The 17,500-nt window shown below is 43.9% G+C and overlaps 1 protein-coding gene and 1 long non-coding RNA gene across 7 annotated transcripts in view; both read left to right on the plus strand.

Moving 5' to 3' along the window:
• The first annotated feature begins 9,498 nt into the window (after positions 1–9,498).
• Positions 9,499–12,798, plus strand: LOC143141412 (uncharacterized). Its single transcript, XR_012990778.1, has 2 exons — positions 9,499–9,611; positions 12,652–12,798. It is a non-coding gene; the product is annotated as an uncharacterized LOC143141412 (long non-coding RNA).
• Positions 12,799–12,861: 63 nt separating this feature from the next.
• Positions 12,862–17,500, plus strand: part of ppip5k1b (diphosphoinositol pentakisphosphate kinase 1b) — a 36,111-nt gene continuing 31,472 nt past the window's right edge. For all 6 annotated transcript variants that reach the window (XM_076271599.1, XM_076271602.1, XM_076271603.1 and 3 more), the window contains exons 1-9: positions 12,862–13,063; positions 13,313–13,508; positions 13,711–13,801; positions 13,895–13,980; positions 15,039–15,193; positions 15,479–15,580; positions 16,402–16,563; positions 16,652–16,773; positions 17,357–17,458. In XM_076271599.1, the coding sequence (XP_076127714.1) occupies positions 12,923–13,063; positions 13,313–13,508; positions 13,711–13,801; positions 13,895–13,980; positions 15,039–15,193; positions 15,479–15,580; positions 16,402–16,563; positions 16,652–16,773; positions 17,357–17,458 (1,157 nt within the window). In that variant the 5' untranslated portion in view covers positions 12,862–12,922. The remainder of the gene's footprint in view (positions 13,064–13,312; positions 13,509–13,710; positions 13,802–13,894; positions 13,981–15,038; positions 15,194–15,478; positions 15,581–16,401; positions 16,564–16,651; positions 16,774–17,356; positions 17,459–17,500) is intronic.

A 17,500-nucleotide genomic window follows, 5' to 3' on the forward strand; every position in this document is an offset into this window, starting at 1 on the left:
CAACAAAGTTCGTTCCATTATCTGACCGCAACTCAGACACTGCTCCTCTTCTGGCAATGAAACGTCTGAATGCATGAATGCAAGAGTCAGTATCAAGTGAATGTGCAACCTCCAAGTGTACAGCACGGCTGGTAAGACATGTGAAAATCACACCGTAACGTTTTACAATGCTGCGGCCTCGTTTTACCTCTAGTGGCCCAAAATAATCAACCCCTACATGCGTGAAGGGCGGAAGGTCAGGGGTCAACCGGTCAACTGGCAAGTCCGCCATTTTCTGTTCACCTGCATTCAACTTGACTCTCCTGCACATGGTGCATTCATAAACTACCTTTCTGGCCAGAGAGTTGGCGCAAGGAATCCAATATCTTTCTCTGAGTTTGGAGAGCATGAAGTTTCTTCCACTGTGTCCAACTTCTTGATGGATGTGCTGAAGTAAGAGTTTGGAAACGTGATGGTCTTTAGGGAGGATAGCAGGGTGTTTCTGCTCAGCGGGCATTGCCATTTTACTCAGACGCCCACCAACCCTCAAGATGCCATTGGCCAGAAGAGGATCTAACCTATAGATGGAGCTGTTTCTGCTTACATTTTGCATGCCTTTCTGCAAACAGGCTATTTCTTGTGGGAATCCCTGCCTTTGGCAAAACTGTAAGATTGTGACTTCAGCATTCTCTATATCACTGATTGATAGCACATATGGACCGGTCTTTTCATGCTTTCCTTTCCTTGTGGTCATGATATGTCTGTTTAAATCTTTCTTGCCATTCTTAGACAATTCCAGCAGAACAGACTTGAACCTCAGGAACCATGCCACAGCTTTCTTGAGCCTCATCCATGTCGAGAAATAATTCATGAGGTAAGTAGTAGCGTCACAGTTTTCCTTCACAGCAACATTGACAGTGATAACTCCTTTTCTTAATTCAGGGTCATCTTGAGAGAGGATGGGTTCAGATGGAAGCTCTGGCCAGCAATGAGATGGTTCCTTTAGAAAGTCTGGGCCACAGATCCATGTTGTTCTTTTCAAGAAGGTGTTGACATGAAGCCCCCGGGAGGCGTAATCAGCGGGATTGAGTTTCGTGCCTATGTACTTCCATTGGGAGACATCTGACGCACTTCTGATGACATTAACACGGTTTGCCACAAAGGTTAGGAATCTTCTGCTTTCATTCCGGATGTACCTCAGAACAGTCATGCTATCTGTCCAAAACAGAGACCTTTCCAATTCCATATGCAACTCCTCAGATAGCATCTTATCCATGCGTACGGCCAGAACTGCAGCAGTGAGCTCCATCCGTGGTGTAGTCATCAGTTTTAAGGGAGCAACTAGGGCCTTTCCCATTATAAAGGTGACGTGGACCTTGTTGCTGCTGGTCAGTCTAAGGTAGGTAACTGTGCCATACCCGAGGTCACTCGCATCACAGAAGTGGTGCATCTGTGCTGTTTTGACATCTCCAAAGTTGTCTGGTACAAGACATCGGTTGACCTTGAACTCCCTCACTCTTGGAAGATCTTGCCACCATTGCTTCCAGGCTTGAGCATGGACCTCTGGCAATTCTTCATCCCATCCAATGTTCTGCTTGCATAACTCTTGCAAGATGTGTTTTGCCGGAAAGGTGAGAGGTGCAAGGAATCCAAGTGGATCATATATAGAACTGACCATGGACAGAATCCCACGTCTGGTGCATGGACGCTCCTTTATGATCACCTGGAATGTGAAAGTGTCTTCCTCAACACACCATTGCACACCCAGAGCTCTTTCAACTGGCAAGTCTTCTATGTCAAGGTCAAGATTCTTTATGTCTTTGGCCCTCTCAGGCTCTGGAATGGAGACCAAAACAGCTCTGTTGCTACTAATCCATTTGTTCAACTTAAAGCCTCCTGTTGCACAGAGTAACTTTAGCTCCTTACAAAGTCTAATAGCATGGCCCTCTGTGTCCACAGCCTTCAACAAATCGTCCACATAGAAGTTGTTCTTGACTGTGCTAGTTGCATCAGCTGAGAAGCACCCTTTGTTATCCTCAGCTGTCCTCTTCAAAGCATAACTTGCACAGCTAGCTGATGACGTTGCGCCAAAAAGATGTACGACCATCCTGTACTCTTTCAGTGGTTGGCTGACGTCCCCATCTGGCCACCAAAGGAAGCGCAGGAAGTTCACATGATGAGATGGGACCTTTACTTGGTGGTACATTTTCTCCACATCAGCCATGATGGCAATGTTGCCAAGACGAAAACGGACTAAGACCCCAATTAAGGTGTTCGTAAGATTGGGACCTTGAATGAGTTCAGTGTTCAGTGAGGCCCCCTGATAAGCTGCAGAGCAGTCAAATACCACACGCAAGCTCCCCTTCTTTGGATGAAACACACCATGGTGTGGAATGTACCACACCTTTCCATTTTCCTGTATCAACTGGTCTTGGGGTACAAGTTCAGCATGCCCACTTGATAGGACCATTTCCATAAATGCCCTGTACTCCTTGTGAAAGTCATTATTCCTTTGAAGCTTTCTTTTTAAAGACAAGGCCCGTTGCTCTGCCATGTGATGGTTGTTTGGCATCATAGGATCATCCTTCTTGAATGGCAAAGGCAATTGATAATGTCCAGCCACTATTTCAACAGAGCTGTCCATTATCTGCATGAATTTGTGGTCTTCCACTGACATTTGTTTCTTTTCCTCAAAACTCTTTTCTGGGAAATCGTGGTTGTATTGCTGAATCAAAAGTTCACTCAGGTTATCAACAGAAATCCGATGTGCATGAACATATTTCTGACCTTGCTCGTTGATGCATGCATCCTCAGTGTGGAGAAGTCCATTCACCACCCAACCTAGCAGTGTTTTAACAGCAAAGGGTCCATTACCCTGGCTATTGATAATTCTCCAAGGTTCCATCAATTTGGGCGCATTTATCCCAATGAGAAGGTCAATCCCAGCATTAATGTTGGGTATATCAACATCTTGAAGGTAAGGCCATTTTCGGATATCTTCTCGTCTGGGAATGTGTTCCTTGTTGACTGGAATTTCCTGCTGAGTGTAAACTTCAGGTAATTTCATGAATTCCTTTCCTTCCAGGCTACACACTTCCAGGCCCTTGACTAACAGGCTGTTAACAGGTTTCTTTTGCCCCATAGTGCGCAGAAGTATTTGCTGATGCTTTCCATTAGCATTCAGGTTCCTCCTAAGTTGTTCTGTGCAAAATGTTGCGGAACTCCCTGGGTCAAGGAAAGCGTATGTCTGGACTACATGATTTGAATTACTTAACTTCACTTGAACTGGTATTATTGCAAGTGTACAATGTTTGTCACTACAGTCAAGTCCCTCTGTTTTCAGTGAAACCAACCCGCTGCTCACTGCCCTTTTGTCTGAAGGACCTGCATTACTCAGCTCTTTCATTACATTTTGAGGTATGTGCAAGATAGTGGGATGCAACTTTGAACAAACTGAGCAGGTTTGTCTGTTTTTGCAAGTCCGACTCATGTGTCCTTTAGCAAGACAACCAAAGCAAACACCTTTCGTCTTTAGCAGCTCAACTCGTCCATTCTGAGACTTCTTCATCAGCTCTTGACATGACGCAATCTCATGCTCACCATTACAGACTGGACAGAGTTTTGATGAACTGTTTTTGGGCACATTGGACACTTGCATTGTGCTCTCTGTGCTGCCCTTTGGCACAACTGCCACTGTTGTGGCGAAACTGCTCCCTCTGCTCTTCTGCATGGAACTCATTGGCTTGCTACTGTTAGCGGCTGCTTTTGGTGATCTTCTGTTTGAGGAGCTGTCTTGAAGGTTACCAAAGACCGGGTCTTGTAGAATCCTGGCCTGCCTTTCCAGGAAGAGGACAAGATCGGCAAATGTGGCTCTTGCTCCTGTTCGTTCCCTGATGTCAAAGGCGTGTGATCTCCATTTTTCTTTTACTTTGTAAGGCACCTTGGAGATTAGAAGCCTCAGGTTTAATGGAAGGTTCAGTTCATCCATGTACCTTAAGGTACGCATTACATTACAGCATCCACGTAGGAAAAGAGCATAACTGCGCAGAGCTTCGCCATTGTCTGATGGGATATTGTTCCAATTTAAGGCTTTATCCATATAAGCATTAGTGATTTTAAATTCATCTCCAAAATGAAGTTCCAATAGCCGTTTTGCCTCTGCATACCCTCTGTCTGCATCCATATGAAGGCAACTTCTGACCAGTTCCTTAGGTTGGCCAGAGGTGTATTGTTCAAGGTAATACAGTCGGTCTTGGCTACTGCTGGTGTTGTTCTCAATACAGTGTTCGAATGCCTGCATAAATGGTCTGAAGTTCAGAGGTTCACCGTTAAACATGGTTAGGTGCCTAGTTGGAAGTAAAGTCATTTTCTGTTGCTGTGCAATAAGATCAGCAACAACACCCAGGTTGCTAGTATCTGAGCTTACAGGCGCATGTGGAAAGGAAGTTCCTGTAGTTGCTTGACTGGTTCGATTCAATTGTAAGGTCTGAACAGGCCTTTGTGGCCTCCGCGGCCTAGTATCCTGTGTTAAAACCTTTTGCAATGGTGTTTTGGGAACAGTAGAGATTCTGGCATATTCCACTGGTGAGGGTTCTGGATGAAGAGGTTCCTCAATTCTGTCATAATTGCTCTTCAGATACGCATTCATGCCATCTCCTGGTGATTCTGAAAGTTCTATCGACATGAGTTTAGAGTTCATAGATTCAGCATCAATGCTCTGCAACACTCGCACCTTTGCATTAGCTGCAGCCAACTCTGTTTCAAGTTCAACTCTTTCCATTGCATTTTGCACTTCAATTCTTTCCATTTCCAAGGCATGTTTTTTCTTCAGTCCTTCAGTACGTTGCAGTAGAGCTGCCTTTTCTGCTTCAGCTTTTAAACGTGCGGAAGACACTGATGAAGATTTAGAGGCAGCACTGGCACCAGAACGTGAAGGTCCTGATTTACTGGCACGTGCTGCCACATTGGATACACTGTCCAGAGGAGACACCATAGTTTGGGGTTCATGGCTTTGAGCACTCTTCCACATTTCTATCTCATTTAAACAATTTTCAAAGGTTTGCATCTTTGGTTGGTACCAATCATCATTGTCACTTTTCTTTTCCTCTTCCTCATACAGCACTTGCACAGATTGGTGCACATCTTTAAATTCGTCCAGTGCCACATGGAGCTGTTCAAGGCCTGTGTCAACCGCTTCAATATTTCCACCTTTTAGTAATTCCTTTAATTCATTCATTTTACGTGTACACACACCAAGTTTTCCTCTGCGTGTTGCGCAAAGCTCTTTAAGTTTGTCATCAGCCATATTTAAGCTTAATAAACAACAACAAAAATATTATTTTCTTTTTCCTTTTCAAAAAATTAAACACAGCACAGTTGTCTTCAACTCAGTTCATTCTCATGGCTTCATTTACATATGCATGAACAAATCATGGTCCGCTCCAGTAGCAAATCCAGTAACAATAATTCACTCCAATAGTGAACTTGAAAAGGTAAACTCTCAAAAGATCCAAAATTGTCAACTCCAAAAAAAAAACTTTACGTTTCAGTCAAACAAAGGATTCCACAGGTTCCAAACAATTCAATTGTGAAGCAGCGTAAGCGATTGCAAAGTTCTTTACCTTATGTAGTGGCGGGCCACTCTTAGCTGGGATGTATTGCTTTGCTTCTTTGACAAGCTATCCAAAAAGAGAAACTTAAATTGTACCTTAATACAGGTGGATGAGATGGGATTCAAGCAGGTAGGTGAACAGGGCAGGTAAGCAGGGCAAGGCAGGCAGCAGGCAGGTAAGGAGGTTGGTAGTAGCAGGCAGATAGGCAGGCAAGCAGGTTGGTAGTCACAGACAAAGCATGGACTCCAGTAATCCAACAAACAATTGGTAAGTGGTTGAAAAATGATGGTTAAAAAAGGCACAACTTAAGATCAAAAATAATGTCCAAAAAGTATTCAATAGCAATTCTATAGCGATTCAATAGCGATTCAATAGCGATTCAATAGCGATTGTAAAGAACTGTATGCTCAATACATTCCAACAGCTTCTTCTTTGTTCTAGGTTTTTTTTGGGGTCAAAGGTGAGAGGCGGCCATCTTTAACTTCAAAACCTTCTCACCACCTGTCAAACTAAAAGTAACTACAAAATAAAGGACCCCAAATCTAACAAATATACCAGTGATGGCAAAATGGCTCCTACAGTAGAAACAGAGGATGCTAATCCAAATATTATGTTATCCACCAGACTGTACAGTTTATTCAGTACAGTTTGCTAAGGTAGACAGAGTCATTTCTGTATTTAAAGTGTTGAATCTAATTCTCCAATACACGTTTAAGTTTTCCATTAATCTGTATTAAATTAAATATAGGCCCACTAATCGTGCTATACTGCTGAGCAAACACTTTAGAGATTTCTAGACATCGGCGCCAAAGGATTGACTTAAAGATAATGGTGAAGATATGTTGAAGGAACACAATATAGTCTCCACCGCATGCTTAAAGATAATGGTGAAGATATGTTAAAGGAACACAATATAGTCTCCACTGCATGCTTAAAGATAATGGTGAAGATATGTTAAAGAAACACAATATAGTCTCCACTGCATGCTTAAAGATAATGGTGAAGATATGTTAAAGGAACACAATATAGTCTCCACTGCATGCTTAAAGATAATGGTGAAGATATGTTAAAGGAACACAATATAGTCTCCACTGCATGCTTAAAGATAATGGTGAAGATATGTTAAAGGAACACAATATAGTCTCCACTGCATGCTTAAAGATAATGGTGAAGATATGTTAAAGGAACACAATATAGTCTCCACTGCATGCTTAAAGATAATGGTGAAGATATGTTAAAGGAACACAATATAGTCTCCACTGCATGCTTAAAGATAATGGTGAAGATATGTTAAAGGAACACAATATAGTCTCCACTGCTTTCTTTGGCTGAGGCTGAGGCTGAACCCTCTTCTCTGCCCATTAACTCTCTGACGGCTTCTCTTCTTCTCTGCCATCTAGCCCTGGCACACTGAGGACGCTCTGCCATCTAGCCCTGGCACACTGAGGACGCTCTGCCATCTAGCCCTGGCACACTGAAGCCACAGGTAGCTCAGCAGTTCTAGCTGTCTTCTCTTCTCTTCTCTTCTCTTCTCTTCTCGCAGGAGAATAAAGGGGCTACAGACGACCCCGGAGCCGAAGTGCTTTACTTTTTTCACCATTACATAATCATGTATACCCAACAGCAGGCCTGCTTTGGAGAGGGGGATGGCGTGTGTGTGTGTGTGTGTGTGTGTGTTGGTGGGGGGGCTTGGGTCCCGAGGTGCAGAAACACTGTTGCCTTATGCTGCAGCACACTCTGCTCTGTCACGGCACCAGAGGCATGATGGGAAAAGGTCTGGGATGTTCCCCGCTGTGGTTTGAATGGGAGCCAGACTTCTGAACTGCTTTGGACCTGGTGCGGCCGATGCAGGAAGGTCTCTCGGCTCTTTTGGATGCTTTGACACAATACTTACACTGTCAGCTCTATTACTTTGATGAAAACTCATGCGCCGTGACTTTTGGCTGTGATACAGTAAGACAGCTGTCCCCAAAGCATTGTTGAAAAAAAAACGCTCAACAACTAGCAAAAGTGACTGAGTGAGAGAGAGAAAAAGGAGCTAAAGTGAGTGAGTGAGAGAGAAAGGAGCTAAAGTGAGTGAGTGAGAGAGAAAGGAGCTAAAGTGAGTGAGTGAGAGAGAAAGGAGCTAAAGTGAGTGAATGAGAAAGGAACTAAAGTGAGTGAATGAGAGAGAAAGGAGCTAAAGTGAGTGAGAGAGAGAGAGAAAGGAGCTAAAGTGAGTGAATGAGAAAGGAGCTAAAGTGAGTGAGTGAATGAGAAAGGAGCTAAAGTGAGTGAGTGAGAGAGAAAGGAGCTAAAGTGAGTGAGTGAATGAGAAAGGAGCTAAAGTGAGTGAGTGAGAGAGAAAGATCTGAATGGGATCTGCCCTCTCTGGCCTGCACTACAGTTCGTTCTTGCAGTGGTCTTGCTCTTATAGGGATATATCTCTTCAAAAGCTGTAGGCCTACTCTTGACTATTCCATTTTGCTATTAAGTAAAAATGTAAATACAAAAAAAACATATTATTTCTAACAATCACTTTAGTTTTGGTGACACTGATCTCTCTAATCTTCTAATCACTCATTTACTTGTGCTACTGCAACAGATGTGTTTGCAAACCTCTAAAGGTTTCCCATAATAATGTTTATTATAATAACTATAATTTCCACAAACACAACATAGAAATTGTAGCCTGCAGCTAAAAACAGCGTCATTCACACTAGTTGAAATGTGTAAACCAAGAAACGGTAATAAATCATCAACATAACTCCTTTGTCCTTATTGAATGTCACAGAACAATTTCAGATACTAGAGTTGTGTCGGTTGCGAACGAACTAGTTTGTTCGAATGGGTCTTTAAAATGAACGACCTGAACTGGTTCGCCTTTCCAGTTCTTGTTCGTTCTTTCGTTCGTCGCTGAATCACACTGACCTAGTGTTGCTGTGAATGCCTATGGCCCAGCTTCCTAAGGCGAGAGCCAAACCAATCGTATGCTGTTGTCTGTATTGTTTCTAAAACGTTCTCATTGAGCTAGCCAATGAGGGGCATGAAAGCATAGCAACCGTTTCCATGAAAAAAAACAAATGGGCTAGTGAGACTAGTGGGAGAGCATACAATAAAAAATAACGATAATGTTTTACATTAACAATTTTTGCATTTCAATATTGGCATTTACATTTAAATATCTGTCTAATGGTAAATGCATGCTGTCTTTGTATTTTCTGTGTCATGCCAGGTTAATAAATGTCTCTTCAATCTGTCTCGTTCGTTCGTTCGTTCGTTCTCACGCCAAGACCCCCTACCTGTTTCACTTCGGTCTGTCGTTCTCGTTAAGTCAGTCACTCGTTCTTGGCTAGAAGCAGAGTGATTATGGCTCTGTATCCTAGGCAAAATGGGGAAATGGGGAACCTTTTCATCAATATAATCTTTCTGCCAAGCCTTTAAACATGTTTGTCGGCATAGCCTACTGGGTCTTTGTTACTTTATGAATGAACACATTTTTTTAAAAGAAATTAGCTTATCTAGCTGTAGTCTACTCTATTTACCTTCAATATGTCAATTTAATGTCAAGGTGAATGAACACATTAGCTACTGCTGTTTTGTGTAAAAGTACACATAATCATGAAGTTGCAGCTATATATTTGCCGCTACAATTGCAGTGTTGTGTTGACCGTTTGCACAAACGAGGAGCTGAGAACCTGCATTCCATGATTCACCGCTGAACTACGTTGTACCGGAAATGCGACTGAAAGAACGAACGAACGAACGATTCAGAACGAATCATCTTGGCGAACTGAACGACGCGAACTGTGTCATGAGAACGAACGATAAAATCCACCTCTATCAGATACTACCCATCCAATACTGTAGGCGGCGGTCGTAAACGTCTTTAGTCACCCATCGGTGTAGTAGTTTAGGCTATGGAGAAGAAGAAGACTGTCAAGTTCTCTCCGAAGGTAAGTTTCTAGAGCAGTTATCGTTGTCAAGAAGAGACCTACAGGGAAGTCAACTAGCAGCCTACTGCCTGCCCTCTCCCGCGAAGTGAGTTAAATCAATGCATAACCTTGGCTTGCTTGTTTCCCCGACTTCGAATTCATTGCAAGTTGTTGATGTTGTATACGTTGGCTGCAAAACTTAATTTTAAAACTGTTGAAACATACAGCAAACAATTGTCTTAAGTGGGTTTACCAACTTACCAAGTTGCCTCCGCAATAACGAGGGGCTGAACTTGGCTGACGGGTGAGATGCGGTAGCCTTCCAGAGACTGACAGCAGTAGGCTATCAACCACTTGGGTTTGTCTGTCATGGACTATATTGACTAACACTGGAAGGAAAAATACCCTTCTTTTCTGTGGTAAATTAGTCCACATTGTCTGTTTCTAATTGTGCAGCTAAACACGCTTGGTTTGTTTTAGCCTAGGGCTATAACTGCTAATCTCTTCATAAATGCTTGCTTTAGTGTAGTTGGTCTAATTGGTAGATTGTAAGGAAATGATATATTGTGATAGATTGGTCTCTTTCAGTTTAGAAAGTTCTATTTTTAGATTTGCAAGACACGACGGGCCCTTCAGTTGCAGTGGGTTACTTCCTTCCTTGTGACAAAAGGGCGATGTCAACAATGTTTCCTACTTCAGAGAGCGCAATGAATCTCCGTGCTAGCCTACTATCGTGTCAGATGTTGGGCGCTGTGTCCTGGCCTTTTTCCACGGGCTCAGTGTCGTGAGCTGTGTTTAACGAAGCATCATTTACTTTTAAGGCAGTGAGAGAATGCATGTGTACTCCAACAGTATATCAAGCAAGTGGGATGGATTGCTATGCAGCAAGCTTAGTAGGCTATTTGTCCATACAGTTAGACTTGCTTGGCGTGTTAATGCATAGGTCGGAATATCTGATAATTAGCAAGTGGATCGATCGATTGTGAAATAATCATTAACAATTTGGTTAATCATTTATCTGACGGAGATTGTTTTAGTCTTCACTTACGTCACTGAATCGATTTTACAGTTAAGCAACCACAGCACCACAGGTAGGCCTTCCCTGTGATCTGAATGAGGACTAGGCTTGCCAGATATCGAGACGTTTAATGTAGCGCTACTGCAGTTTATGGTTACAATGTTGCAAAGAGTAGGTTACAAATCAATTGACAGCAATAATATGCCATGGAACCTTTACAGAACCTTCTTTAAAAGTTTGCCTAATGTAACTTCCTGATTTATTATCAGTTGTGTAGGTTATCATTTCTAATCAATAATTTATAAATAAAATAAAAATGAATACAATTACATTGACATGAGAAGAAATGACACCCTAAAAATGACTAATAGTATGTTTTGGATTGTTCTATAAACCCATAGGATTCTCTTTTCGCCATTGTGTAGAGATATAGCCTAGCCTCTTCAGTGTGCCTGGATCTAACTAGACTCTAGAGTGCACAAGAGTGGATAGGGGACAGTAGGTGTGTGTCATGATGAAATACAGCAACTGCTTTTACTAACTGTCATGGTATATGATATGTTTATGTTGAAATGTGTAACATAGCCCACTCCGCATACAGGCTGAAGGTGGCTGTCACCCTAGTGTCTAATCATGTAGCTGGGTCTCTCTCAGTAGCCCACACAGCTGGCGGCTGTCCAAGGAAGGGGTAATATTATTGGTGTGGAGTCTTAGGTAGTTGTGCATGTGTTTTTATGAGTTTGTCTATCATGGTGGGTGTGCCTTGACCCGGGGTTGACAAAACATGGCTTCTTTTCTCTTCCTATCCACCTGTCAACACCAGCAGAGATGACTTATCTGCTGGGGAAATAAAGACCCTTGGTCAGAGGCCTGGCCCCTTCAAAGAGCCAAGGGCTATTTCTGGTACCCGGCAGAGATCAGAGACGGGGGGAGGGGGGGGGATGAGTTTATAGGATAGGAGAAGAGAGAGCGAGAGAGACAGAGAGAGACAGTGGACTAAATTATGTCTTTTGTTGTCTGGGTGGCTAAATTGCTGTGTCTGTGGGGAAAGCAGTGTTTTGATCAACTTCCTGTGTGTGTGTGTGTGTTTTTTTCCAGTTGTAGTCTCTTCCTAAAAATGGCAGAAAGGGCTAGGTTCCTTTGGCTAGGTTACATTCAATGCTTTCTGCTGAAATGCAACTGCAATTCATGCCGGCCCTCAGATTCATTGGTCTCTATGACCTTCATGACCTTCATGACCTTCATGAACTTGAGTACTGCCCTCAGCAGTCCGTCTGTGCGGGGGCTGAAACGTGAGCTCAGGTGTAGGTTTCTTGGACGCCTTGTTTTCCCCTTTGCTCTGCTGTTTGTCGGGCAGTGGGTAAGGGGGGCGTCGAAGAGGAACTTGGGATCCAGTTTTGATCAGATTGCTCTTGAAACTTCAAACTTATTTAAGACTCTGGTGTGGTCAGAGATATGAAAGGCTTTGGCATGTCTGCTATTGTCAGTCTATATTTAAGGGATTGCAAACAAATCTGACCATAGATTCTATTTATAGTTATACTGTTAAATTATGAGAAGACATTCTCTCCATCTGTATTTTCAACTCATCAGATAAGCAGGCATGAGGTTACCATAAATGCTGTTTCCCCAAGAGATAGATCATAGATACAAATCTGGCATGGGAAACTTTACTGGGTCATTAGTGCAAAACTGGAGTCAGTGGTGGGCAGAGCACTGACCATCTAGCCTATGCTCAAGTAAAAGTACAATTAGCCTACTCCCTTAAAATGGGCTCATTTCTCATCTGAGAAACCTGCTCAAGTACCTTAATAGGAGTTAATAAAGTACTCAATGTACTAGTTATTTTCCATTTTCTATATTTTGAAGGTGTGTGGACAGTGATGGCCAATACTGGCAAAAACAGCACTTGTTAAAATCCTTTTTTAGTAAGATAAAGCATGTTCAGTGGGCCAGTCAAACATAAGAATTACCTAGGCTAGGTAATTAGCCGAGGCTAGGTCCACCATTCACTCCTCTTTCCACCTGTTGAGGTTTCCAAGGTGATGTTACAGACATGTTAATGTTAAGCTTCATACTTGTAAGGTTTGTTGGCTAATATCCATATGTTTGACCTGTATGTGTGCAGAAGAAGATGTTCCCCAGAGGCCATAATGAAGCTCATGATGGGCAGAGCTAAGGCAGGATGTCAGGCCTTCTGAGAACCAGGCCCACTTTGCTCTGACCAAAGGCAGCCCAAACCTCAGCATCTGGGTTGGCCCACCTCACCCACCCACCCCCACACAACCCCACCCCCACCCCTCCCTCATCCCAACCTCCAGCCCCCCCCCCCCCCCCCCTCCTTTTTGGATGTCGTCTCTGTGGGGCCCTGTGTCCAGCTCCGTCTGTTGACGGCGGCCATGTCTCGGCCCGAGGGCGGAGCGGAGCTGCTGGTCCAGGGGGGGAGCGCCAGGTTCCTGATGGGCTCCGAGGACGTGGAGGACGGATCGATGAGGAGCGATATGGGACTGTACGACGACGAGGACGAGGACGAGGAGTTGGTAAGGGCACTGTAACAATCGGAGAGCTCACATAAACCTGACCCTGAATCCTATTGTGTCAAATGTGTGTTGTATATTAGCCGATGGTAGTGGACGTTTGTGGTCAGACAGAAAGAGGATGATGATCATTACATAGAGCCATTTTTTTTTTCTGAAGAGGAAACGGATCAGCATAATGTTTGTAGTCAGGTCTGTGGCTCCAGATCAAGCTTGTCTGCTGACGCTTCTGTTCCCCTTCCTGACCGTCAGCTGTCCGAGCGGCAGATCGTGGTGGGCATCTGCGCCATGATGAAGAAGTCCACGTCCAAGCCCATGACGCAGATCATGGAGCGGCTCTGTAAGTTTGAGTACATCACTGTGGCCATCTTCCCCGAGGAGGTCATCCTCAACGAGCCTGTGGAGAAGTGGCCTCTCTGTGACTGCCTCATCTCGTTTCACTCCAAAGGTGCAACACACACACACACACACACACACACACACACACACAGTACAATATGTATATAGTCAAGTCAAGTCACTTTTATTTCTATAGCGCATAATATATGTATATATGTTTACTTTGTATGTTTATTATTACTTACTCTCTCTCTCTCCCTCTCTCTCTCTCTCTCTCTCTCTCTGTGTCTGTGTGTGTTTGTTTGCTTTAGGATTCCCACTGGACAAAGCTGTGAGTTATGCCAAATTAAGAAATCCTCTCCTTATCAATGATCTCAACATGCAGTACTTCATCCAAGACAGGTATGATCGGCATGTAGACCATGATAATGACTTACAGGACACACGTGATCTATGCGCTCAGAGGAATGACCTGTCCTGTTTTGGTTTGTGCAGGCGTGAAGTGTACCGGATCCTGCTTGAGGAGGGGATTGACCTGCCACGCTATGTGGTGTTAAACAGAGACCCTGACAGACCAGAAGGTAATCATCTACAAACTGAGTGATCTGTTCACTGGCCTGTATGTCCACATTACAACAGGAAACAGCATGTGGAGACGCTCGAGATCACAAAGCTCTGTAGAGTGAGACCATAATGCTCAGTGCAATCGAAAGGTCTTGTCATTCAGCTGTTAATCTTGCTGGGGAATTGGCAATAAAAATCAGTGATCTGAATAAAAGCACTCAAAGCAACTGATACACAGGAACTATCCAGGCCAACATCAAGACACTCATCCGACATCCGACAGTTTTAAAGGGACACCAGGCAAGCCTGATGTTTTTTCTCTACGAAACTCCCCCTCGCTCGGTCTGAAGCTCTTTTCCTTTTCTTTGCATCTTCCGTCAAGGGTTTTCGATGCTTCTTCGCCGGCTCTGCCATTATACACACGTTTGCAACAATCTCTAGCGTTTCGTTAGCCTGCCTCTGTGCTGTAAACTGATCCTGCTTCGGTCGGCGGGTAGGATACACCGAACTTGCAAGTGGGATATTCTTCCTACAAGCAGTAGGGGCGGGCGAGAGAGCCTTCATTCGCCCCGTAACCGACTTACGAAGATGATTAATTAACACGAAAACGTTGCCTGGTGTCCCTTTAAGTATCGCTCTATGAATGAGTGACCACACCACATACCGTAATAATCGAATGAGTGACCACACCACATACCTTAATGATCACACTCAGAATGATATAAGCTGCCAACCAATCAGAATCCATCGGATTTTAGACATCACATTCATCAACATGAGGTGTGTGTGTGTGTGTGTGTGTGTGTGTGTGTGTGTGTGTGTGTGTGTGTGTGTGTGTGTGTGTGTGTGTGTGTGTGTGTGTGTGTGTGTGTGTGTGTGTGTGTGTGTGTGTGTGTGTGTGTGTGTGTGTGTGTGTGTGTGTGTGTGTGTGTGTGTGTGTGTGTGTGTGTGTGTGTGTGTGTGTGTGACGTGAGACTTCAGTGTGTGGACGTCTATATTGTTATAGTTACAGTTGTCTTACTAGTTGTCATTACTGGTAACTGACTGGCCACTGTCCACTCTGCTGCCCTGGCAGAATGTAACCTGCTGGAGGGCGAGGACCAGGTGGAGGTGAATGGAGAGGTGTTCCCGAAGCCTTTTGTGGAGAAGCCGGTCTCCGCCGAGGACCACAACGTTTACATCTACTACCCTACCTCAGCTGGGGGGGGCAGTCAGCGCCTCTTCAGAAAGGTGTCCCATCTGCCACCACCACACAGTTAGGAATGATTAACTAACTATCACATAGCAGCAGATTGAGGAAAAAAGACCTAATTCAAAATGCGTATTATTAGGATTAGTGTGGCGGTGGTAACGTACAGTAGTGGCACCCTGCAGCAGTCTGTTTTGAAGTGCACATCCTTGTTCATGGAGATTTGTATAAAATACCCTGGCTACCAAAATGACAGTCACTCAGTGTTATTTGAAAGCACCCATTAACACACCTTGGCGTGTTTGGTTGTGTGTGTTGCTTTGCAGATCGGGAGTCGCAGTAGTGTGTATTCCCCTGAGACCGCTGTGAGGAAGACGGGCTCTTATATTTACGAGGAGTTCATGCCTACTGATGGCACAGACGTCAAGGTATAAGTATAAGTGTATAAGTATAAGTATATATACTCTTTTGATCCCGTGAGGGAAATTTGGTCTCTGCATTTATCCCAATCCGTGAATTAGTGAGACACACTTAGCACACAGTGAACACACAGTGAGGTGAAGCACACACTAATCCTGGCGCAGTGAGCTGCCTGCAACAACAGCGGCGCTCTGGGAGCAGTGAGGGGTTAGGTGCCTTGCTCACCTACTGGTCAGGGTTCGAACCGGCAACCCTCCGGTTACAAGTCCCAAACGCTAACCAGTGGTGGCTGCCTCTGTTTTTGTTTGGCTTTCTTTATGTTTGCTTGTTGATCCCAGATCCCTGCAGAAAACAAACACAACAGAAACCATCACAGAAATGGTAATGGGTGTCGACAACAAATAACTAGTATGTTTTGGACACACTGCCATGTGTAAAGTATGTGTATTTGTATGTGTTTCCATCAGAAATGTCGACTCCTGATTTGATGTTATCCTCTCTGAAATACTAAACAACCAATACAATTCCCTTTCCTGATTTGGTTTCCATGGTTTCTATTGTTTATTAGCACAGATGCATGATTCACGGCATTTCATTTTTCATTTATTTTTCAATATTTGTGTAATTTTGTCTTCAAGATGTGAGGGGTAGATATGAATCTCCTTACGTGTGTGTGTGTGTGTGTGTGTGTGTGTGTGTGTGTGTGTGTGTGTGTGTGTGTGTGTGTGTGTGTGTGTGTGTGTGTGTGTGTGTGTGTGTGTGTGTGTGTGTGTGTGTGTGTGTGTGTGTGTGTGTGTGTGTGTGTGTGTGTGTGTGTGTGTGTGTGTAGGTCTACACTGTGGGTCCAGATTATGCGCATGCGGAGGCTCGTAAGTCTCCAGCTCTGGACGGAAAGGTGGAGAGAGACAGTGAGGGGAAGGAGATTCGCTACCCTGTCATGCTCACTGCCATGGAGAAGCTGGTGGCTCGCAAAGTGTGCCTTGCCTTCAAAGTAAGCCCCGCTAGTGACCAGGCACTGGTCTTCAGATGGACTTGGTGTGGCTTCATGTGGTGTTGACCGAGGCAATGTGTCCCTACAGCAAACGGTGTGCGGTTTCGACCTCCTCAGAGCCAACGGCCACTCCTTTGTGTGCGATGTCAACGGGTTCAGCTTTGTAAAGAACTCCATGAAGTACTATGATGATTGTGCCAAAGTTCTTGGGTAAGCTATCTCAAATGAAGAAAAGTTGGTCATGTGTTCCGTTCATGTGCATAATCCATACAGATTTTGAGGCTGGTCAGGTGACTCACTCTCCCGATTGCTGTAATCATTGAGATTGCCCATGGGTACTTACTCTAACAGCATACAGCTACATCAACTATGTAAAAATTGTACATTAGTTTAATTGTGTGACCTCACTTGTAAAAGATTAACTTAGTCCTTAGACTTTGCTGTAGAGAGCTAATGTATGTAATGTGTCATGTCAGTCTTTTTATTACATGAAGTAACTTCACATAAAGTGTGCAAAACAATCAAATAAAAAATGCAACGCTCCACTGACAATGACATTGCTTCCTACCTTCCTTTCTTCCTTTTTAAGTGACTGTTGTAACATAATATCCGTTTACAGACAAAGAAAGAAAGGGAACCGATATTAAAAAACGTCTCTTTCTTCAGTGTTTTTAATACTACGCCTACATTTCATTGGGTGACTATTTTATAGACAAAAGGAAGCTGTAGCTGATTCTGTGCGAATGTAATTATTTATAATAGGTTTATAGTAGTGCCTTTTTTTCTCCTTTAGGAACATGATCATGCGGGAACTGGCCCCTCAGTTTCACATCCCCTGGTCAATCCCGATGGAGGCTGAGGACATTCCCATAGTGCCCACTACCTCAGGAACCATGTGAGTGCACCTTAAGCTCCTCCCAGTCAGGGACTTGAATTC

Source organism: Alosa pseudoharengus, unplaced genomic scaffold (assembly GCF_046254945.1).
Source record: "Alosa pseudoharengus isolate Yale_2024_CS ecotype anadromous, Long Island Sound unplaced genomic scaffold, YU_APseudo_1.1 YU_APseudo_1.1_scf_10, whole genome shotgun sequence".
Taxonomy (NCBI): domain Eukaryota; kingdom Metazoa; phylum Chordata; class Actinopteri; order Clupeiformes; family Clupeidae; genus Alosa; species Alosa pseudoharengus.